At 55.1% G+C, this 24039-nt stretch overlaps 2 protein-coding genes across 16 annotated transcripts in view; one reads left to right on the forward strand and one right to left on the reverse strand.

The window, feature by feature from the left end:
- Positions 1–3824, forward strand: part of CARS2 (cysteinyl-tRNA synthetase 2, mitochondrial) — a 35746-nt gene extending 31922 nt beyond the window's left edge. For 2 of the 4 annotated variants that reach the window (XM_089899366.1, XM_022576755.2), the window contains 2 exons: positions 2122–2325; positions 2400–2549. In XM_089899366.1, the coding sequence (XP_089755492.1) occupies positions 2122–2325; positions 2400–2468 (273 nt within the window). In that variant the 3' untranslated portion in view covers positions 2469–2549. Of the gene's footprint in view, positions 1–1051; positions 1978–2121; positions 2326–2399 lie in introns of those variants that run through there. The other 2 variants (XM_089899371.1, XM_089899367.1) reach the window with 2 other exon arrangements.
- A 161-nt stretch (positions 3825–3985) lies between these two features.
- On the reverse strand, positions 3986–23225 carry NAXD (NAD(P)HX dehydratase). 12 transcript variants are annotated; one of them, XM_089899377.1, is made up of 11 exons: positions 21111–22975; positions 19389–19709; positions 17624–17669; positions 16882–16970; positions 16255–16314; positions 13779–13887; positions 8376–8426; positions 8193–8297; positions 7279–7399; positions 6156–6276; positions 3986–5421 (listed from the first exon to the last, which is right to left on the reverse strand). In XM_089899377.1, exons 1-11 carry the CDS (start codon positions 21155–21157, stop codon positions 5223–5225), a joined length of 1269 nt encoding a protein of 422 aa, XP_089755503.1. In that variant the 5' UTR covers positions 21158–22975; the 3' UTR covers positions 3986–5222. The 12 variants fall into 12 exon arrangements, 11 of the variants coding, with proteins under 11 accessions (XP_089755503.1, XP_022432475.2, XP_089755500.1 ...); XR_016388634.1 differs by adding an exon at positions 5502–5643 and having other exon boundaries at positions 5308–5421; positions 8193–8426; positions 21111–22977; XM_022576767.2 differs by lacking the exons at positions 16255–16314; positions 21111–22975 and adding an exon at positions 23002–23122 and having other exon boundaries at positions 19559–19709.
- Between the last annotated feature and the right edge of the window lie 814 nt (positions 23226–24039).

Here is a 24039-nt window from a genome sequence, read left to right on the forward strand (position 1 = left end):
TTGATCGTGGGACTTAATCTACATGCTAACACGGTAACAGCCGCTTCTTCCCTTCAGAAACGTGGATTTTAACGGTAATTAAAGGCCAGACTTACCACGTGCTTAAGATGTGTTATGTTCCTTAAAAGGGGAACAGATGCAGAGCTGGGATTTACTAACCGAAACAGGGTTCTCAGCAGGACGAGCGTGCACCTCAGCTGCACAGTGAGTGGCGAGCCACGGATTCCGTGCGCACTTGTGTCCGGGAAAGAACCTCAAAGTGTACATGGCAGTCAGGCTGCAGGGGACACGTTTCTCTGGCGGCGTCTGAGCTGCCGGCCGGGCCCCAGCCGTCAGGGATCCCCGGGCCTGGCCCCCCTGGCCGCCCACATCCCTGTCACACGCTCCTCAGCAGAGGCCCAGTGCAGGCCTGTGGGCTGTTCGGCCACCGGGTCTCCGGTCCCCTGTGTGTGGAACGTCCCTTGGCCTTCCGTGGCCTTTTCCTGCCCTGACACCCCGGCCCCTCAGGGACTCAGCACATGTGACTCCATCCTCTGGGCCGTGATCCCCGTCTGTCCCGTGCCTGGGATGTGCACCGTGACCATGCCGCAGAGACCCTTCCTGGCGCCAGTGTGGACTCGGGTCCTCCTCCCGCTCGCAGCTGGGGGGCGGAGTGTGGAGCTGGCTGCGGTGCCACACACGGCCCCATCCCTTTGGCACATTCTTGCTTCCTGCACTGACGTTCCCAGCCCATCCGGTACCTTGTGTCGCAGGCAGGAGTCGGCCTTTCTGCCAGGAGCCTGGCTGCTCTCGGCGGGGAGGGTCTGGGCACTGGGTGCTCGCTGTGCTTGGCCACAGCTGCTCTGGCCCTAGGTGGGCAGAGCCAGCCCCCAGGATCCTGGGTCCCCTCTCCGTATCGACTGTTACCCCCGACACCTTGATTCCGGTTCCCAAAAGTCCCGGGCCACCTCCCTCCCCTCTGGGCTCCCACCTCCCAACATCACTCCCCCGCTGCCCTCCCCATGTATACCTGTCTCCCCACAGCCGCCGCCTCTCCCCTCACCCCCAACAGGCTGTCCTCTGCACAGAAGCGTCCTTGCCTGATGCCCCAGGCCAGGGTCCCTCCTCCTCCAGGGGGCCCGCCTCGTTATACCTCACCTAACGAACAGCCTTAGGACTGTTGTTCAGGACCGAAAAGGAAAGGGCCATAGCTGCCACTTTCTAAAAAAGTGTGAACAGGCTGTTAACAGGGGAGCCTGGACTGCACACGGGGGGACGCCACCCCGGATCTCCCTGCGGGCCCTGCCGGGTCACCTGCTGCCGTGAGGCCTGGGCACAGCCCACACTGCCGGGCCGGGGACCTGCCAGCTGAGGCCTGGCGCCGGCTGCCCTGGCCGTGAGCGGGGATGTCTCCTAGGACTGTTTGTTAGGCTGTGAGCTTCTCTGGCGTCAACAGAAAGACTCGCGTATCTTTGCAATGATTTGTTTGATCGAGAGACACTGATTCCCTAGTGGACTGTGGCCTTCCCTGGGCGGTCCAGGGCCTGTTGGCGGCTCACACTAGGCTGAGGGGGCCAGGTCTATGCTGGGTCACCAGAAGCCCACCTCCTCCCCGAGCTGGGGCGCCCCCGGAGCCCGCTGGGGGGCTCACGTCTCTGTAACGAGCTGTCTTCTACTGTGGGAGCAGTGGCTGGGGATCACGTGAGGTTGAAAGAGTTGGACCGCTGGCCCCTCCTCCGTGGGGCGGGGGGTGGGGGTGGGGTCGGACACCTGGCAACTTGGAAGGGCTCCGGGCCCACACCAGCCCTGGAGCTGCCCCGGCCGGCACCCACACTGATGGTCCCCGGCCCCAGGGGAGAGCGCCGCGGGGCTGCACGTGTGCACGCGCCCACCCGTGCGCAGAACGTCCAGGGCCTTGAACGGTGGCTGGAGCAAGTTTGGTTTCCTTGGTCGATGAGGCCCAGGCCTGCCAGCTCTGCCCAATGACCCTCCGATGCTGCCCGTCTGCAGTGGCAGCTCCCGCTCACCAGCCTGGGCGACCGGGAGACCAGGCCCTTCGGGCGAGGTGAGGGGAGGGAGACGAGCCGCGCCCCCTGCCCCTCCCCGGCCCGGGGCCCGTCTGCTCACCCGGCGCCTGGGCAGTGTGTTTCAGGGGCCGGCGGCCCGGCCGCCCTGCACAGCGTGGTCGAGGAGCTGGTCCGCTTCCGGCAGAAGGTCCGGCAGTTCGCTCTGGCCGCGAGGGAGGCCCCCGGGGAGGCGCAGCGGCAGCTCCTGGAGAGGCGGCCCCTGCTGGAGGCCTGCGACGCGCTGCGCCGGGACCTGGCTGCCCACGGCGTCAGCATCAAGGTGAGCGCCGCCCCGCCCCCGGCTCTGCCCCTGCCCCCGCGCCCTGACTCTCACCGGCCCGTCTCCTTCCCCAGGACCGGGGCGGCGTGTCCACGTGGGAGCTGCTGGACCCGAGGACAGAAGACCCCAAACCAGGGAGCTGAGGCCACGGGATGCGGAGGCCACGGCTCCTGGCGCGGTTCTGTGCTGCCTCAAATCACGATAAAAGCTTGATGTTAACAGTTTCTGTGTGGCTGCTCAGTTAACCTTAAACCAAACTGTCACCGCCCCACGGGTGCTAGTAGATGTGCTGGAGAATGGGTTTCGACGGCCACAGACGCAGTTCAGTAACGTCACGTCAGCCCACACCGTGGTCTCTGGCTCCTGAGCCCGGGGCCTGACATTGTGGGACGGCCCTGAAACCGCGAGACCAGGACGTCGGGCCCTACACGGGGTCCAGGAAGACGTCATGGGAAGGGCAGGCGGGACCCCTTCCCCGGGGTCACCTGGTCTCAAGCAGGAGAAGCGGCCTGTACCCCACATGCTGGGCAATGCTGGACTGGGCGTGGGCATACGGTTTTACATTTACTTTCCTGGTTACAAAGTAAGGTGTTAACCACAGAAAACGCCAACAGAGGAAAGCCCTGCAAGTGTCCAGCCCATTTCCTCTGAGTGATAGGCTCTGTTTCACCTCTGTTCTGTTTGACCTCTTCCTTAAACAGTTGGTTCTTGGGGTACCGTCCTCTGCTGCCTCTGAGCAGACACCACGGGGCCAGGGCTGTGCTCGAGTCTGGGTGACACGGGTGAGGGCACAGGTGTGACAGGCGGGCACGAGGCGGGCGACCTGGGACTGAGCTTGCCGGCGGCCTCGCGCTCCGTCTCCTTTCTGTCGCAGGCAGGGAGCTACAGCTGTTCAGCCAGCCAGCGGGAAGCGGGGTGACCCTCTCGCCGCTTCCCCCAGCTCTCAGCCAGGCCGCCCCATGTCCACCGCTGTGGGGCTGGCACTGATCCTGTGGGTGCGGCCCCGGGCAGCAGGCCAGCACCCGTCAGGCGCCGCGCAGATGGCCTGGCTAGCCCGGCAGCCGCCTTAACTTGGTCACTGACCTTCCTGACCCTGAAAGGCAGGGGGTTCCTGTTCTACAGATGAGGAAGCCCGTTCAGAAGCTGACCTGCTACAAGGGACCCAACCCGTGAGCAGTGGAGTCAGGATCCCAGAGGGCAGGCAGGCCCCTGACACGGGACAGGCAAGCAGGGCCGCTCAGTACTCGGGGCAGGCTGTCCGGCCGGAGCCTGAGCTGGCCGCCAGATGTGCTTTGGTGCTGGTGTCCTGGCGGAGTATCCTCAGCTGGAGCTAGAGAGCGCCCGGGTTTGCAAAGGACAAGGAGCAACTGCTCACCTCGTTCAGAAGCACGGGCCCTGAATGGTGCTTTCTCAAGCAAAGGGATTCAGGGCAGAAACACAGCGGTTCCCGTGTCGGCTGAATCTTGTCTTTTATGGAAAGAAATAGCTACGTTGCGGGCTTAGTACTTCGTTTTAACGGTACTGGTAGGCAGTGGTGAAAACCACACCATTAGACAGACGGGCTTACGTGTTTTTATCTTCCTAGTATCTGAGAATGTCCTCAGGATTAAGTTGAGAGGTGGATTCTGGCTGTTTAACAAAAAAATACAAAACTCTCCCATGAAGTAAACCAGATCTGCTTTTTAATAGAGACCATGATTTAGGCGTAATTCCCCAAAGGAAAGAATGTCCGTGACACTTAAACTCTTCTACAGTTAGATATGAAATAACAATGGTAAACATTTTAAAGGAAATCTTGAAAGTCCACGACTATTTAGAGGAAGTGGGACCTTTCTGCGGGGAGGTTTCTGACCGCAGAGCAGGAGTCCCTGGGGAAGGACAGACGGACAGGCCAGGCCCCGCCCCACAGAAGGCGGCACCAACGCCTGAGAGTACACTCAAGCACACGTGCTGTAACCAGCCCAGCAGAGATGTGACGGGAGACAGCCAGCTCTCGGGCCACAAAGAGAACTGCCCACACTGACAGCCGCGCCCAAGCTGATCTGATGCAGATGGGACAACTCACTACAGTTTCAGAGAGAACTTCTTCAGAACGTTCCTGAAGCCACACCCACTCTCGAAGCAGAGGGACCTGCCGTCCTGCTCCGTGAGCAGGCATAAAGGCAGTGTTGGTGCCCCCCACCTGGGTGCCATCTCCCGCCCGACCCTGGAGCCCCAGGCGTCCCTCCCACTCCCATGTGCTGTGCTGGGGCCTGTCAGCCAGCACCCAACTGGTGCACAGGCCAGGGGCCCAGAGGCCCTACCTGTGCACTCGGGGGTCAGGGTCCCATTCGCTTCCCTTCTGTGATCTTCCCAGCTGCCTCCAAAAGGGTTTCAGAGTTCTAACAGATTTCTCATTATTCTGAAATATTTCAACCAATTGACGAAAACAAGCAATGCTTAATATTTCTGCCCAGGTGTGTCCAACCGAATCACCGTTCAAAAAGAAACAAAAATGAGCTAAAGAATGAATGCCACATCCCTTCGAGGACCTCAGTTTAAAAAAGAAAACATCATTCATGTAGACATTTGAAAACGAGTGATGGGATCCCCCCGAGAGGACTACCGGAGGAGGGGAACTTCCCACAAACAGAAGAATCGCACAGCAAAAGCCCACGACCTCAGCTGAGCTGGTGACGGACGGTCTCGCTGTCGTGATTCTCTTCATTCTTTTCTGATATTGCCCAGAAGCTGAGAAAAGTTCAGGAATACTCTGTTTCCTATCATAACATCTCCAAGCACACAGCAGTTGAGCCAGAAAGTGCTACGTTCCAAGCTCTGACACTGTCTACGTCAACCCACACGGCACAGACTCACACACCTCCCAGCGGACTCGGATGGACCGGAGGTGGGCCCCGTCACAAACGCAGCTCCCCCGTCGGGGCCACCCCTCCGTCTGCACCAGCTGAGGTTTCGAAGAGTCTGCTGAACGCGGGCCCGAGCTCCCTGATCATGTCTGTGGCAGTGGTGGCGCGGCCGTGCTTCTGGAAGGCTTGGTGGGCACACTGCCTGGTGAGCGCGCAGGCACCAAAGGCAGCCACGAGGAGCGGGCTGGACCTGCGGGGGAGCGGTGTTAGCAGGGCGTCGTGGCCACCAAAGGCCCTCCCTGTCCCTCCTGTGGTCGCCCTGGGACCCACTCTGGCAAGTTCAGTCTAACGTGCCGCTGGGCCTATTAGAAATGCCTGTCCGCCTGGAGAAACGTTAGGATGCAGCCACGTCCCGGCTGCAAGCCAGACCGGCGCTCTGTCACAGGGTAAGTGCTCGGTGCTGTTCTAGGCCCTGGAAGACACCGGAGGCTGGGGACGAGCTGCTTGCTATGTTCCTGGACCCATCACAATCCCGCCTGCGCGCACACGCCCCGCAGGCCCCCCGGGCCAGGTGTGCCGGGACCCTGCAGCCCACCACCGTCAGGGTCGCCAGGATGGGCACAGCGAGGAGAGGCCGAGGGCCCTGAGGGGTGGGCTGCCCGGGCCCACCCTCTGCCGGCGACGGCAGACCCCACCGCTCAGGGCGCTGCACCCCGTGGACAGTCATATCCCGGCACACGCTCTGCCCCTGCTTGCGTGTCCCCCGAGGCACCGGTCCCGCAGAGCATGCGCCGCAGACCCCCGAGCAGCACCCCCGACACCAGCAGGGACACCAGAGGCCCCGGGTGAGCGTCCTGGGACCAACCCCTGCCCTGGGGGCTCTTCTTCCAGCAGACACCGGCCCCTCAGCGGAATGTTCCAAGCAGCCACTTATTAAACGTGCAACTGCTGCAACAGCACGGGAGGAACAAAGACGTGACTCACCCATTGGTCTTCTCGGGGCCAGCCAGGAGGGCCCAGTGCACCAGGACGCTCAGGGAGCCCGACAGGAGGTCCCCCTGCCCGCCACACCTGCGGCCGCTGCCCTCCCGGCTGCACGTGAGCGCTGCGGGACGAGGGGGCCGTGTGAGAGGGGCCGTGCTCCATCACCTTGCCCCCCGCCCCCCCGGCCGTCCTGACACGGCAGGCAGAGGCCCAGCTCCCCCAACCAGCACCGAGGGGTCTGTGGGGACAGGGTGGGGACGGTGCCCCTGGCCCAGGGCGCCCGCAGCGGCCCTGCTGGGACTTCGTCTGTGCCGTGCCGGGAAGTTTCTATCTCTTGGGAAAACGTCTTAACCAGCTGCTACGCTCTCTCTGTGTTAGAGTCTAGAGCACCTTCCAGCGTCTGACTCACGGGCTTCAGGGCCACGCAGAGGAGGCTCTCTGCGTCTCCTGTCCAGCGCGTGACAGCGAGCGTGTGTGTGTGATGGCGTGTGTGAGCGTGCACACTCCTTCCTGGGCACCGGTTCCGTGTGTACAGCTCCCTCATCAACGCCTGGCGGGCTCTTGCCTCCGGGGCAGACTTCAGCAACAGGAGGACTCGTCTGCAGGGAGCAGAGGTGTCACGCACCGAACCCCGGTGCGGATGCGGGCGGGCCTGCTGGGCTCTGCAGCCACGCTCGGGGCCCAGGGGCTCCCGCCCCACCGGCAGCTCCTTGGGTGTCTCCGTTTTCCGGGCGTTTTTATAAAACAACAGGAAGCAGTGAAAACTCAAGCAACTGCATCTGGGCCTCAGGTGAGGCGGCAACGGGCCTGCAGGGTTGCCCGCTGCCCAGAGCCTCTGCTTGGGGCTCTCCTTGCACAGCACGGACAAAACTGCACCCTGTACCTGGTGTCGACCAGGACCAGCATGCATCACTGCCACATCCCGTTGCAAAACAGCGAGAAACAAGACAAAAATGGCCTTTCCAGAAGCTGTGGTTGACATGCTCACCAGGGAGTCCCTCTCTGGGGGGTAAGTGTGCATGTGTGCCCGTGTGTGACCGACCGTGTGTGAACAGGAGGTCCTCCTGGGGCTGGTGCCCAGCATGGCTGGCCGACACGTGGCGTGAAGCCCTCGGCCACTCACCCTGCCCGCCATCAGAGATCACGTCCTGCTCCCCTTTCTGGACCACGGTGACGTTGCCCAGGGCCTGGCTGAGTCTCTGCACAGATCTGTAGCCGTCCCTGCCATCCAGGGGGTCTCCCAGCTACGACGGAGGACAACACACAGACACAGCTGTCATCAGACACGGAAAGAGCCCATCCACCCTGACCCCGCCTCATGCGGGAAAGGGCCCGCTGGTCACCTGCCGACGGCCGAGCTCTGGCCCCACGTGCAGAGACGTTTCCGTCCACCAGCGGGAGGGAGACCCAGAGTCAGGACTACTGGCCCATGGCCGGGATTGTAAAGGTTTGCGAGGGATGCGACTTCGAGCAAACATTTACGGCACTAATACGTGAGGACGCTGGGCTTACATACACAGCTGACCCTCGAACAACGCTGGTGTGAACCACGAGGTCCCACTTACATGTGGATGTTTCCCATAGTACATACCACAGCCCTACACAATCTGAGGTTGGCTGAATCCACGGATGCGGGACCGAGGACACGGGGAACCGCGTACCCGGAGGGCCGACTGTGGATCACACTCGGAATTTTGACAGCGTGCAGCCTTCAGCGCCCCTAACCCCCGCTGTTCAAGGGTCAGCTGTATTATTTTATTTCGTCCTCACAAACCCTAGGACGCAGATTCCATCATGCTCCACACTTTACAGAGGCAGGGGCAGGGATGGAACGATCCGCCCAGGGTGCACGGTGGCAGGAGGGCGGGCTGACCCCAGAGGCCACCTTTCATCCAAACGAAGACACGCTAACTGGAAGATGCCCCATCATTGCACGCACCCGGGAGCGCACCTGTCCACCCACCTCTGCACGTCTGTCCCCGCAGGTGCACCGCAGGACGAGTCCCTCACCCCTGCCTGGGACGTCGGCTGACTCACCACAGCCTCGGCGAGTCTGCTGAACTCCACGTGGTTGGGGGTGAGAACCGCCTTCTGGTAGCCTTGGATGAGGGCCGGCTGCTGAGCGACCAGCCACAGCCCGTCCTGCAGATGAGGACTCACGTCACTGCGAGGCCGCGGGGTCCCCTGGGAGGAGGGGACGGGAGAGGAGGCCACACTCACCGCGTCGATGACGATGGGGATGCCCCTGGTCTTGGACGCTTCTAAAATGCCCTGCGAGGAAAGGAAGCCAGGCTGAGCAACAAGCCCGTCACCTCTCAGAGAGGGTAAAAGAAACCGAGCAGTTCCTGACGGACTTCAACATCAGGCCATCAACCAACAGACAGGAAACAAGAAAGCAAACGCATAAAATAATCAGAAAAGAGACTTTGTAAGGCAGGGCCCTGGGAACTCTGAAAACAGGAGCCCACGGGAACCGTCACGCAGTGCTGGGTCCCAGGCCAGCCCACGAAGGACAACCCTGAGCCGGCACCTCCAAATTTCCAACAGATACTAGCCCTCAGGATTTGGAGCTGAGAGACCTGAAGTCTCGGGAATTCCCCAACTCCTTAGTTTTTATCTATTTCTCTTAAGTAACACTTCACGTGTTTTCACATGAATGACTGCAGTAATGAACAGTGCAGCACTTCTCTCTGATGCTACACTAAAAGTTGGAGGTTTTTCGCTTGAGAATTATGTGTGTGTCTGATCAACACGACTGCTGACTATTACGCACCAGTATTTCATGACAAGGGCGTTTACGGCAACAGCATGAGAAGAGGGCTTCTACCCGACAGACACTGGCTAACAGAAAACGTTAGAAGAGGACAGTGAACGAGATGCATGACAAGCAGGGATAATTTAAAACACTGGGAGATAAGCCCACGTCCGTAAAGTAGCACTGAGGAGTGCAACCTCACCCAGCATAGCTGCCCTGCCCGACGGCTTCAGTCGCACCTGCCGACGCCGGTCTGAGTGCTGGGAGTGTGCCCAAAAGCCCCTTCAGTGGAGGGTCAGGGTACAGGGCCCACGGAAGGCTCTCTCCTTAAACAGTGGAAATGCTCTGTCTGCTTGCCCCGAGTCAGGCGTTACTGTTAGAACCAATTCAGGTTTTCTGAGTCTTTGTACTTTCCTACTAGAGCCCCAGTGAATGTTCAGACCCGGGAAACGTGAGCCGACACCACGGAGAGCACATTAGTAACATCGCACAATGTGACACTCGGCCTCCTGACGCAGAGAACGGAGGGCTGGTCTTGCTTCCATGGCTCAGAGGGCCTGTGCGCTTGACGCTGTCACAGTCATGGCATCTGGAGGGTCAGCGCCACCAGCACGTGCCGTGACGAGGCAGCAAGCCCCGCACACACACACATCCGGACAGCAACCTGACCTAAGGGAAGAATGGGCAAACGCAGGAGCCAGCCACACACAGGTCAGGAGGGCTAACGTGCAACAGGGAGCTTTCTACACACGAGGAGGGGGAGTGAGGAGTGGCAGCTCCCCAGAGCACATCCTGGGAAGGGCAGCCCTTGCTGGAGAGCAAACTGCTACAAGCTTCTGGAGAAATCTGGGAGCATCTCTCAAAAACGTTTCAGTTTCACACTGTGTGGCTGGACCCCACTGACCCCACTCTGTTAGCTCCATCTCAGGCCTGCAGCCCTGCCCCTTCCCCTCCCTGCGTGAGTGACTGAGCTTTACCCCACTCGCCAGGAATGCACCCAAGCCGGACAAGTTCCCTATCGACTTGACCATCTTTCTCTGATATGAAAACTGGAGGAGTGCCTCTGCAGAGAGCCCCCCAGGGGGCAGGGGAGAAATAAAGTCCAGTTCCCATCAGTGCAGACATGCGTCTCACTTGGGGGTCAGATTCTTTCTTCAGAAATCCCCTCGGACCTTTTCCGTGCAGCTAGGGACACCTGGGTCATCTTCCACCCGATCCTGCCTGTATGTCAGTCCCCACGTAAACTTCAAAACTGCACTTCACTCAGTTGCCTGCTTTGTTTTTCGGTCTTAAAAGTTCCTTCTCAGTTCAGAGGATGTTATTCAGTATCTCCACCTTCCACAGATACTCTTTGATTCAGCAGTGGAACTTCTACAAACTTATCCTAAAGAAAACACCCAAAAGAAACAAATAGATATACAGAAATCTTCAAGGCATCACTAATAGAAAAAAATGCTGTAAACAGCCGAAATGAACTAGTTAAATACATTACAGCATATTACGATGAGGCTGTAAAAAATAATGAACATATGCATATCCCGCCAGGAAGAGCCTCCGAGACACATCCATCCATCCAGGAAAACAACAGGCTGCCAAAGAGCACAGACACTAGGCGGGTCCGTCAAGATCCTACAGCCACAAACTCTGGCTCAAAACCAGCTTATGAACTGGAAGACTCAATATCGTTAAGACAGCAGTGATCCCCAAATTGACCTAGAGGTTCAAGGTGACCCCTACCCAAATCCCAGCTGTCCATTCTGCAACTGACAAGCTGATCCTAAAACTCATGGAAACTCACGGGACCCAGAATAGCCAAAACAACGCTGGAAAGAAGAAAGTTGGAGGACCCACACTTCGCAATTTCAGAACTTACTGCACAGATACAATAATCAAGATAATGTGGTTACTGGCACGAGGACAGCTGTACAATCGATGGCACAGAAAGGAGAGCCCAGAAATCAATCCTCACACTGATGTCAACTGACTTTCAACAAGGATGCCCAGAGAATTCACTGGCCCGAAGAAGTACTGGGACAACTGGATATAAAACTGGACTGAACCCCTTCCTTAACACCATACACAAAACTTAACTCAAAAGGGACCACAGAGCTAAAAGAATAAAGCTCTTAAGAGAAAACATAGGAGTAAATATTGCGTCAGGCAAAAACCTTAGATAAGACACCAAACGGACGTGTCGTATGATCCAGCTTCTCCAGTCTAGGTATATAACCCACAGAAATAAAAACATAAATCCACAAAAAACCTTGTAAATGAGTGCTCACAGCAGCACTATTTGTAATAGCCAAGAAGTGTAAACAACCCAAATGTCCATCAGTTGACGAATGGATTTTAAAAACGCGGTCTCTCCATACCACGGCCTATCACACAGCAACAGAAGGCGTGAAGCGCTGACAACCTGCCACAACAGGGTGAGCCCTGAAATTACAAATACCACACACCGTATGATGCTGTTCCTACGAAGGTCCAGAATAGGCCAATCCATCGAGACAGAGAGTAGATTAGTGGTCGCCAGGGGTGGAGGCTGGGAGGAACGGGGAGCAAGTGCTAACGGGTGTGGGGCTTCTTTCTGGGGTGAGGAAAACGTCCTCAAGCGGACTGTGGTGATGGCTGCAAACTCCGTAAATATACTAGAAGCCACTGAATTGTACACTTTAAATTCGTCCATGAATGCGGCAAAGGTTACTGCCACAGCCACCCCAGCCTTCAGCAGACGCCAGCGTGGAGGCAAGAGCCTCCACCAGCAAAACAGCGATGTCTCACTGGAGGCTCAGATGGCGGTCGGCGCTTTTCAGTCACAAAGTACTTGTAAATTAAAGTACCTACACTGTTTTTAGATATGATGCTATTGTACACGTAATAGACTACAGTATAACACAAACGTAACTTTATCTCCACTGGGAAACCAAAAAATTCACGTGACCGGCCTTATGACGAGAATTCGCTTTATTGCAGTGGTCCGGAACCGAACCCCCAGTACCTCCAAGGTGAGCCCGTGCAGAAGTATAGTGAAATAATCACCAGTCCAGCTAACCCACACAGCCATCACCTCCCTGGGGGAGAACGTAACCTCTCCCCACTGCCCTGACGCCCCGCGCCCGGCAGCCACCCTTCTCCTCTCTGCTTCTCCGAGCTCACCTATTCTGACTCCACACAGAAGTGAGATCGCGCAGCGTTTGTGCTGCTGCCCGTTTCACTTAGCATCTCGTCCTACAGAGGGTACATATGTTTTAACCAAACCGTTTGAAACAGGCAATAATAAACGGACCAACTACCGACACTAAAGTTGAAAACACACTTCCTGCTCCATTCCATCCCCAGTCACCTGTCACGGCTACTGTTTCTCCTCAGTGATCATTCATGGGCTTGAAGAAAGTGAAATTTCCAGCCCCAACTTTAACCCCAAAGGCTGGAAAGATTTTCCGTGGAAGGGACCCTTAAAATTCACGTTCTCACTAAATTCTGGTAAAGCAAACACACGTCTGCCTTTTAAAATGTTCTTTACCCACAGACTGCTAGGAAAGTCCAACCAACACTCACAGCGCCCTACACCTTCTTTCCCTTGAGCTTTTGTTCAGTTTAACTCAAAAAGCAGAAGTTGAGCCAGGAGCCCCTCCAGCTGCTGAAGCAAGCGGCAAATCAGGGTCACCATGACCGCTAGCCCCCTCGAGGCACGCGGCCGACACCTCCCAGGGCTGGAGCTGGGGCAGGTGGTCTGGGGCACTGAGAAGGGCCCCAACGAGGGCAGGGAGAGCTCAGCAGGTCCCTGAAATGTGTCCCCTCGGAGAGTGACACCGGGGCAGTGTCGGAGGACCTGGGCAGCGGGAACACACAGAATGTGGGGTTGGTGTGCCATCCGAGCTATTTCCCCTGATCCAGGATAGCACTTATTTCTATTTCAACATTTTGAGGCTAAAAAATTAGTTTCATCTTCTTAGATTAAAGCAGGCATAAAGTTTCAGTAGTAAGGAAGAGCATAAATGATCCAATGAAAAAGTAAACGAATGCACGTGTACCCACGAGGGTGAACTAGGGTCTCCTGCCCGCTCCCCCATCACCCAGCGCCGGCTACGCTGGCTTTAGCTGAAAAGGACGGCAGGGGACAGAAGAGAGTGCAAAGGCAGCAGAACAACTGGCCCGTGGGGTCCGAGGCCCAGGGATTTCTAGACCAATGAGGACCTCAGGTGGTCAGAGGAGCACCAGGTTAAGAAATTAAACTAACAAGGGCTTTCAGGAGGACCCGCTGACGACACAAAGCTAGAAGCACCAGAACACCTTTCACGTTTCTCTCTAAGTGCACAGCTCACAGCAACGGTGAAGTCACCAGCAGCACCCTCTCCCACTGGCTCGCTGTGACAGACTCCCACTGGGCCCAGCCGGGCACCGTGCAGAGCGCTGCACAAAGCGTGGCCCTCGGCCAGCCCCGGGGGGCACTGCGCCCTTACAGCGGGCACCAGGAGCAGGCTGCCAGGGGTCCCCAGCAGGAAGGGGTCGCGGGGAGGCGACTGCGAGCCTGAGCGCACGCCCGGACACTGCTAACCCCGCTCAGCCCGGATGCTGGGACTCTGGTCACGTCGGGCCCCATGGAGACTTCCTCGGCCACAGCCTGAGACCAGAGCCCCGGGAGCGAAAGAGGGCGCCGTTCAGCAGTGCCCTGCTCTGGTTTAAGCACATCCCTACCTTTACGCCTAGTGTCTCCTCTATTCCCCAGACCACGTTCTATCGGTCTCAACTCCTCCTCCAAGACGCACACAGAGCAACAAACAACGGAAAGTGCAATTCCGTCAGACTCCCCCGATCTAAGGGCCGAGCCTGTGGGAATAGGCATGGTTAATAATTCTACACGTTACCTTGACGTTTTCGAGAAGAACGTCGTCTCTGCCTAAGCCAGGCCCTACGACCAGGGCGTGCAGTCGGGGCAACCACTTTTCCACATCTTGGACGGCACTGGGGCTGTCACTACAAAAGAAAAAGAAGGGCAAAAGAGCTTGCAATTTTCATCTTTTGTTTACTTTATTAATGAAACTACAGATTTTTCCAGATTTTCCCCCAATGTCCTTTTCTTGCTCCAGGACCCCAGCCAGGACCCCACCATAGTTGTTTAGCTTTCAACATTCAGATGCCCCTGAAAGCATTCTGCTAAGTGAAATGAGCCCAAGAAACACAAATAGCGTATGCAAACAAACAAAACAAAAAAACCGCAAAAAGACAACACCAAACTCACCCATAGAGAAGAGACTGCCGGTTGCCAGCAGCTGGTGGGGTTGGTGGGGGGGACTTCTGGGTTTTGTTTTTGTTTGTTAAAGAGCAACAGAGCACTGACACGTGCTACATTGTGGACAACTCTCGAAAACAGGATGCTAAGTAAAAGAAGGCAGACACAAGACCTCACAAATGTCTGATCCCATGCATAAGAAATGTTCAGAAAAGGCAAATGTTTGGAAACCAAGCAGATGAGAGGTCGCCTCGGGCTGGGGTGGCGATGGGGAGGGGCTTCCGTCCTGGAGTGGTGGGAGAGTTCTAAGATTATGTGACGTAACAACCTGGCAAGCATACCACAAACCACTGTACTAAAGTCAGTGGATTTTATAGTGAATCACATCCCAGTAAAGCAGTTCCCTACACACACATTAGCAACAGCCCCGGGAGCAATAGTGGAGAGAGACACTAATACCCAAGGACTGATGGGGGGTCAGAGGCAGCTGCAGGGAGGAGGGGTATTGGGTCAGTGGGTGGAGTTTCAAAGGAGCTGGAGGTTTTGGAACAAGAGGTGATGGTCCGGGAGGACGCATGTCCCACCTCCAGACCCAGTGGCCGGGGGAACAAAGGAAAAGCCACCTCCACTTAGGAGGCTCGCAGGGGAAGCCGCCCCCTCTGGGGACAAGCAGACAAGAGAAGGAGGGAGCAGCAGGGGCAGGAAACATGGCGAGAAAGCGCTGTTTTACAGGAAACGACAAAGAGCATGATGTGTGGCGTGATGTGAAGGCAGCATACTCTTGGGGATGAAACTCAAGCACGGAGCCTCTCACTTGCTGGGCCCCTTCCCAGGCCCCGGGAGGGACCCCAGTTTACTCGAGTGGTCCACATGTTTCTGTGAACTCCGCAAAGGTAGGCAGAGGATCTGGGTCTCACCAAAGCTGAGGCAAATGGAACTTCCTTCCCATCAGAAAGAGAGTCAATAATGCAGGGTATATAGTCATGATCATACTACACTTTCTTTTTCTTTTTTTAAAATTAAGACTCACAGGGGAAAAAGTACATAAAACACGTTAAAATAAGACACGATGACTCATTTCAAAATGACCTGTGCCAGTCTGGTTCCATCACACAGGCGCACAGATGCAGTGCAGGCTGCACTCCTACCTGTGGTGCAGACGTCCCCACCTCAGGCCTGCGGGGAGGCGCGTGCCCGGCGGCGCCCCGACCCCCCGTGACATCAGGAGCCCTCCTTAAGCCCAGACCTGATGGCTGCGCGCGACTCTGAGGCCCAGCCGCCACTCTCAGGGCCCACAGGCTACCAGACGGCCCGGCCCGCCCCCCAGCAGCCCCGCTCGGGCTGCCGGCGACCCCGCACTGGGGACCCCACACTGGGAGCCGAGGCCTCGTGTCCGGCTCCAGGCACGGGCTCTTCCAGGACCATCCGCAAAGCTCTCCACTCGGCCCCAGGACGCCCTCCAGGCCCCTCCAGTCTGCTCCCAGCCGCCAGCGCGCCGGGCCCTCCCGGCCCACACACAGCTTCGCCTCCTGGTTTAAACGCAGCCCACGCGCTGACAACTCCCAGATCTAGGCTCCCCTGCCCACCCCACGGCCGCCGGCACATCAGCAGGCCACGGAGATGACAACCTGCTCAGCCCACACCCTGGTGGCTTCCCCACACTCCTGCCGGGTCTCACAGCCCGCCCGCGGGAGGGCGGGGCTGCACTCCCCTGCTGTGGCCAGGCTCTGACCCGCTCCTGTCTCTAGCCCAGCACGCAAGCATCCCCAGGGGCTTACCACAGCCTCCCAGCGGGACCCCTGCTTCCGCCCTGGGCCCCAAGGGCCAGAACCCTTACTATGACCCCCACGACCAGCAAAGTGTGGCCCTGAACCTCTCTGGTCACCCAGCCCCTCCCAAGCACCCCAGACTAAGTGTCCCCAGCAGGCCTGCAGCATGAGCTCCCACGCCCGCTCCCCCCCAGTCCCCGTGTCTGCGCCTTCACTGGATGCCACGCCCTGCGCCACCGCCCACGGCGACCCTAGGAGCACCCACCACACACACACGCGTGCACCCAGCACTCCCCGCCCCGTCCTCCCTGCGGTCCTTAGCACCGCCTGACAAACTGTTACCTCGTTTGTCCTCCAAAGCTGTGTACATGGCCCAATACAGTAGACGCTGACCACGCGGGGCTTTTACATGTAATTAAAATCAAAGTAAAAACTCAGCTCCCGAGTCCCACTGGCCGCGTTTCAAGCTCTCAGCAGCCACAGTCTCGCACAGCACCGAGAGAAAAGCTTCACCGTTGCAGAAAGTTCCAGGGCACAGGGCTGCCCTGGAGAGGAAGCTGCACGGGAGCAGGTCTTGGGCTGCCCAGTCAGATGCTGTCCCCGCGGAACCCAGGACAGAGTCCAGTAAGCGCTTGCTGAACGATCGAACGGTCATTACTGCTGCCACGTGAGACACTGTCACAGGCAGGCCCACGGCTCCTCCTGGGCCTAGGACCCTCCGGCCATTGCCGACGGGCCACAGGGGACAGCCCGGGCAGCCCTGGTGCCCAGGTCTCCTGCACACTGTCTGTCTTATTCGGACTACAGACGCGGGTTCATTATCGTTCCCTCGCTTCTTCCGACAGCACCCTCCCACCTGCCCCCTCCCCGCACCGCGGCTACTGCACAGCGGCTCCACGAAGGCGCAGAGACCCTGTGACCCAGGAGAGTGGCTACAAGCCCCGCGCCCGCCGGGGCCCCACTACTCACAGAACCGGGTGAACGATCAGCTCCGGGCTGTATGACTTGATCACAGGCGCAGCATCCTGGGTGGTGAACACGTGGGACAAGTCCGCGCCCTGAGGAGGGGCACAGGAGGCCGGCTTAACGCGGGATTCGCCCGACAGACACTCAAGAGCACTGGTGGCTCTGGTACAACCGTGCGAATTCCGCAGCACTGTCCACAAAAGAAAAGCACCCACTGCCGCAGGTAACCCACAGCCAGGAGGCGGCTGAGAGGCCTCCGGCCGGCGGCAAAACCTAAGAAAGGCCTGGAAAGAGAGGCGGGCTTCTGCTGCCGCCAAAGAGGCAGGTGGCCCCGCTGGCTCAGGTGGCATCACGATGAGGTCCGCAGAAGCAGAGCCCATGTCACAGTCCCTATGCCACTGGGCCTCCAGGACTTGATCAAAACGCTGCCGTGACAACTGCCAAGGTTAAAAGAGGTCCACTGCTTATGCTAGGACCGAAAAGGCAGCCTGGATCACTGCGGTGAAGTACAGTTCTAAAAAGAGTTTAGCTTAAAAGAAAATGAGTCCCAATCCAAGTTACTTTGTGGCTGCACAAGAGGTCAGGGTAGATTTAAAGGTACGTCTCTTACCACAATTACCCAAAATGTTATTCAGATTTCTCTGAATATTGAGAGACTACTCAGAAAACATTTGCTTCAGTCATATTTAAATAATCCAACCCTTTACTAGAAAAATCCTGAAAAAGAAGCTATGAACAAACATACCACTTTGAGAGCTGAGATTGCTGCAAAATAGGGGGCTCCAGTGTACCTAAAAAGAAGACATTTACAGTCAAAAACATCTGAGAATGAGGCAAGCACACCAGGCTTATCAGTAAATTACACAGACACGCAGCACCTGGGCACGGCCCAACCCCCGGTAGAAGCTCGGGAAAAGGGTTATTAACACGGATCAGTCCCAGGAAAGTCAATCTTTCCTACGAGGCTCTGAACCATGTCAGGAGAGGCAGGTCCTGGCCAGGTGCCCCAAGGTCTCTCTGAAATGCATATGTGCAAACTGAAGCCTTGACGGATGGCTTCAGGGGGCCGTACAGAGGTCAAACTTATCGAATTGTACATTTATAACATTTGCAGCTTGCCGTATACCAACGAGACCTCAATAAAGCTGTTAAAAAATGAATCTCCTAGTGTACAATGGTTCGGCAAGATTTACATCAACTGGAATAAAATGGTTATTTTCTATACCAGGAATAACTGATTAGAATATGATAGCATCTACCATACCAGCAAAAATCATAAAGCATCTAGGAATTAACCTTATAAAACACATGATAACTCTGTGGGGACATTTTAAAAACCTATTAAAGAACAGAAGAGATGTACACTTGATGAGAGGACTTAATATTATAAAGACGACACCTCTCTCTAGACTAATATAGACACAGAAAGCACTTGATTTATCAGAAATGCACACAGACACAAGTAAGAGAAGATGCAACACCAACCGAACAAGACTGGGGTTCTGTTAGCAAGGATGGTAGGGATGTGTGTTAGGGGAAAAAACAAAGCAAAACACAACAAAACCTGGAGGTCTGAGAAGACAGGGAGAGTTTCCCAAAGGCACTGCAGAGAGAGACAGTGTGCTCGAGGTGACCACAGGCCGGAGCCCCTGGACTGGCTGGCACCCCAAGGAGCAGGACCCACCCCCGAGAGCAACGGTGAGCAGAGCCAGCGGTCACCTCGGACATGGAGACAAACGAGAAGAGACTCGCACGCCTCCCTCCTGCTTCCACCCGCTTGCTCGGAAACGCCTGTAACTGTGCTTAAGGGCACTTCACGCACAGCAGGAAAATCCGTGAACGTGACATCAGATGAGCGACGGTAACTGTTACGTCAATCCCAGGGGTGAAGAAGAGCTTTGCTAACCCGAACAGGGAAACGCGCTCAGGGCACGCTGCATGTGTGACAGTCTCCCCAGGGCAGAGCCACGAACTCGCCCGAAATGCCAAAGGACAGGACAGCGGACATACACACTCACCCCACAGTGTGAATACAAGCCTCGCTAACAAAAGAAATACATCCCCCTCACTTAGCAAGAGCAGTCACTGTCACGTTGGGTAAAGAAACACAATTTAGCTACATGTTATTTTAATAAATACAGCCAACTACATGCTAAACTGTTGAAAAGAAAGACAAGGCTAGGCAAAGAGCGTATCAGTGCAAACAGAAAGGAAGCAGAAACTGAACGGTAACCAAGGTCGAATTAAGTCAAAGGCAGCAGGTATCACAGGCAAGGACAAATTCCCAATCTTTATGTGTCGACACAGCAGCACAATACATAGAGCTAGAAGAGAAAGAAGGCCTCAGAAGAAAGCTGGATCTGTCAGGCGTCACGAGGAGCCTCCGGGAGTATCTCTGAACTAAGAAAGGAAAGCAAGCAGATGCTGGCCGTCTGCCCTGGCTACAAAGCAACCACGGCTCACAGCGACGAACCCGCCAGTACAGAGCACAAAGGAAGCAGCAGCCTCACCCGCTCGGCGCCCCATGCTTTCTCTGCTGCTCAATCAAACGTTCATCACTGAAAACTACTGCCGGAATATCAGAGGACACCTGGAAATGACCCCTGGGGTCCAACTGGACGGACGGAGGGACGACAGGTAGGCGACAGCCAGAGAAGGACGCTGTGTCCACGCAACTTACTCTGGGCAGCCTCCCACCACGCCTATCCTCCCAGCTTGCCCTTTGTGCTTCCAGGCGGCCAGAGGAGGCACCACATTCCTCACCAGCTGCAAAGCAGCCTCCATGTCCGTTACTGAGCGTGCTGTATGCAGTGGAAATGCTTGATTTAAAACTGAAAAACAGGAAAATGTTCAGAAAGGTAAGTGTCTACCAGCATACATCAAAAACAGACTTGAACAAAATACCCCATTAATCAAAACACCTCCCAAAGCTGGCTTAATATGAATGCTGTAGATTTTTATCCAATGGTTTCATCATTTCATTTCTATAAGCAAATGCTGTTCAGAAGTAACAACACAACGCTACCAATACTGTTGCATGGACCAGATTTACTTCGAATGCATCAGACGTCTTGGAAGTCTACTTAAGCTTTCAGAAAGTTTTTTTTAACGCACTGTTACTCAATGAACTACACATATTTCATCGTAATCTTCCTTCAAGTTTATTAGGTCTCTTCTCCCCCTTGCTACTTTCCACAGTCTATTCAAGCCAGACAGGTGGTTCATGTTATTCCCAATTCATTTTCCAGTCGTGGTTCCAACACTCAATTAGATAATCAATAGCCTGGAAATGGCGTCCTAAAGAAGGAACACATCTTACACTGGGTTCAAAGTGGCATTTTAAAATAGTTTGATCATTGAATTGTCTATAAATAGCTAATTTTAATTGGCCTTTCTTGAAAAACTTCCTATGTTGTATGTTTTGCCATATTATTAAAAACAGCTCAGCTGTGAGAGAAATCCTGTGTTCTGTAGAGCCCAATGTATGAATAGATAATAAAGCATGCATTTTCTCTAGAATTAAAGGATCTTTGCTGATACGAACAACATTTTCACAAAAAAGGCATCCAATATTTTTATCTTCCCATTATCTCAGCAGCAGAGGAAAACCAGACGTGGGTCACAAGTCCAAGTGAAGAACAGAGACTGACTCAGCTCCATACATGTGGTAAAAGAGCTTTATCTTCTATCACTCTTACAATTTTACTTTTCACTCAACGACGTTATTCACGTAATTTTCCTTAATGAGTAGATGTAAATAAATGCCTCCTTAGCCAATATATCAGATGGATGCTTAGACCCAAGATGTAAAAAGAATATTAATTACCATCCATCCAAACGCCTTCCTACCTTCTTCCAAATCAACACAGGATTAAAACTCCAAACAGAATCGCCGTAACCCTAACCCTTTGGCCGTGAAAAGGCACAAGGCTTGCTCAACCATCAGTCCAGCCCCCGACGCCTCTGCCCCGGGCCAACCTGACAGAGCCAGGCCACAGAGGCGCTGACCTAACAGAGCAATCAGCTCTCACTCCCCGCCCCCGGCCCCCACCTCCCGCACGCCCGCCTGCACCCCAGACTCCCAGCCACGCACTCTCTTTGCCACCGTGCGCAGCGGCCCTGAGACACTCTTGCCTAGGCTCCCTGGCCAGCTGCAGGACAGGAACCACAGCTGTTACAGGTGGATTTCAGGACGGCCCTGCTGACTGCTGACGAGCCGTCTGTGCGCTTACCGTGGTGCTTGCCATTCATCTGTGTCAAACTTGAACACACCTAGCATAAGGTGACTGGTCAATGCGAGGATATCAGAGAATGGTCTCTCCTCCAAATGCCCCAGAACAATAAATACAGGTGCTTTTTAAAGTCTGGAAATTGTAAAGACAGAATCCAAACTCACCAGTCACTCACGGATCGTTCTGAGTCCCTTACAATGTTTTGGGTTTATTAGCTGCCATCACTTTAAGCAGCTAGCCACACACAGAGCGTCCCAGGACCACCCCTGCACCTTCTGCCTCCACAGAATGAGGCATAGCCCCACCTGTGACTCAAGGGCTGGACTCCCACCCTCAATCACTTGGAACAGAGTCTGGCACAGAATAAGCCACTCAATAAATGCCTGATGAATTAACGGCATCTTGCCTCACTCTCCTCATTGGGAGCCAGTTTATCCTTCTTTTACAGACAAGGAAACTGAGGCTCAGAGACAGACCTGTGAAGATGCTATGGTTACGAACGGATAAGCCAGGGCAGAAGACACCATTTTACCAAAATGCTGCCATTTTCAGGCAGAAAAGTTTTTTTTTTTTTATCAAATAATCACGCCACCAACCAAAAGACAAGTCAAATCCTTCTCAAATGCCTTCTGAAACCAATTTGGGATGGGTAAAAAACACCACTGTTGAGAAGTACAGCGTTTTCACTTTTTAACTGCAATGGTATGACTGCAAAGCACAATCCACCCTGCTCATTAGGGTTTTGTAACACTCACCTGAGATCAACACCTGTCAGTGAGAGGGCCAAAGGAAGGTCAGTTCAACTTCCCTATACTCCACAGAGAATCAAGTTTCAGCTGGCTTACTGACATGCACTGTTTGGACTTATCCACAGAAATATTGAAATACAAACATCAAAGTTTTTAAGGATAAAAAGGCCTTGGCAAGAGGCAACTTGAAATTTATCCTAGTAAGTAATTTGTCTTCATACAATTCTGAATCTAGAAGAACAGGCCATACCCGTCTGGTTTTGTTTGCTTTAAAGTGTGGCTGAGGAGAGCTAAATAGATTTCTTTATTCTGGGTTGTTTTCTAGAATTACTTGCCACTCACAACTTTGCAATACCAATGTTTCTTGCTTTAATTTAACGTGAACCGTAGCTAATTTGGAACATGTGACAGCAAGCTGTAAATTAACTGAGATGCCCTAAAGCTGGGAAGCCAGTTTTTGGTAAAAGCTCCGCAGCTCGGCCTAATAATGAAATCTCAAGCCGACTCAAAGAGAAATCTTGCTAACCAATCACGGAGTGTACGAATTTAAGACCAACTGCGACAGATAAAGTATCTCCGAACAAACTGGTGCCCAAAAGCGCCTGGGCTGGTGTGACTGAGTGAAGTGCAGAAGCTGAGGGGCCCCTCGATGCTCCTCAAATCTCCTGAAGCTACGGTGCCCAAAACCAAACAGCCAAACCCCCCTAACAGTTACTCTCTGTCCTGCCTGCTGCTAAGGACTACAGCCAAAGCGCGTTTTACCATTTCAGCTACTTTCTGGCTGGGAACCTTGGCTCAGGGCCTCTTTCCTTACAAAACAGCAGCCTCTCCACGTTGCTGGGAGAAGTGAGATAATACAACACACTGTCCAGCGGTTTGAAAACTCTTAGGTACAATAATATCCGCAGGGCAAGAGAGGAAAACCATACAGGAGGGGATGGTGCTCCAAGCCGGACGCACTTGTCCCGTTTACGCCTCATTCTTTCTACACAGTCCGCTCTATTCAGCAGCCAAGGCCTGGCCGGGGTCCTCGGGGTCCCTCGGTTAACCCCTCCCCAGGTGGACCCAGGACCCGCGGCTCCGCGCGACCCCGGCCCCACGGCGGCGCCTCCCGCCCGGACGAGTAGCCCGCGGCCGAGTACCTGCGTCCAGCGGCGGCCCGTAGAGCACGAGCGCGGCCGAGAGCACCGCGACAACGGCGGCGCCGGCAACCGCAGCCCCGGCCCCCGCCCGGCTGGCCATGGCCGGGAAGGCCGGTATCGGTCTTACCTCCCAGGAAGCCCCTGACGACCCCGCAGCCGGAACTCACAGCCATCCGCGGACTTCCGGTCTCCCAGCCGCCCCCGCGCGGCCGCGAGACTCACCCCCTCGGCGGACTTCCGGTATCCCGGCGGCCCCCGCGCGGCCGCGGGACTCCCCTCCCTCGACGGACTTCCGGGCTCCCGGCCGCCCCCGCGCCGCCGCCGGAAGCGGGCGGCCGACTCCCAGTGGTCAGAGGTTTGGAGTCGCCCCGCCCTCGGACGGCCCTCTGCCGGTCAAAGGCGGCCGGAGACGGTCGGTTTCATCTAATTTAGGTCTCGGCTCAACTGTCGTCTTATCCGTGCGAATCCTTTCTTGCCCATTCTGTATAAGACAATTCACACCCCCTCTCCCGCCATCCTGCACCCTTGCCCTGCTTTATTTTAATTCATAGCACTTTTCACTACTTGACATGTGCATTCATTCATTCATTCATTTTCAAAGCTCTAACCCTGACTAGAAAGTTAGCTCCAATGGAAAAGATTTATTTGTTCTGTGCTGTGTGCTCAGCACCTGGAACTGGGCACACAGTAGGTGCTTTTTCTCTCTCCATTGAGGTATAATTTACATGACAATTAAATTCACTAATTTTAAGTGTACAGTTTTATGAGTTTTAACAAATGTATATAATCAGGTAATCACCACCGCATGATTTAGGACATTTCTATCAACACACCCAAATCATGCTTTTGATGCTATTATTATTTTTTAATTTTCAATTGTTCATTGCTTATATATGGAAATACAGTTGATTTTTATATACTGTCATTGTATCCTTTGACCATGCTAAATTTTCCTATTAGTTCCAGCAGATACTTCTGAGATTATTCGGGATCTTCTACACAAGCAATGTCAGTGTGCCCCTTTTTGAGGTGACATTA

Source organism: Delphinapterus leucas, chromosome 18 (assembly GCF_059928025.1).
Source record: "Delphinapterus leucas isolate spDelLeu-1000000601 "Yukka" chromosome 18, BTC_Dleu_Yukka2, whole genome shotgun sequence".
Classification (NCBI taxonomy): domain Eukaryota; kingdom Metazoa; phylum Chordata; class Mammalia; order Artiodactyla; family Monodontidae; genus Delphinapterus; species Delphinapterus leucas.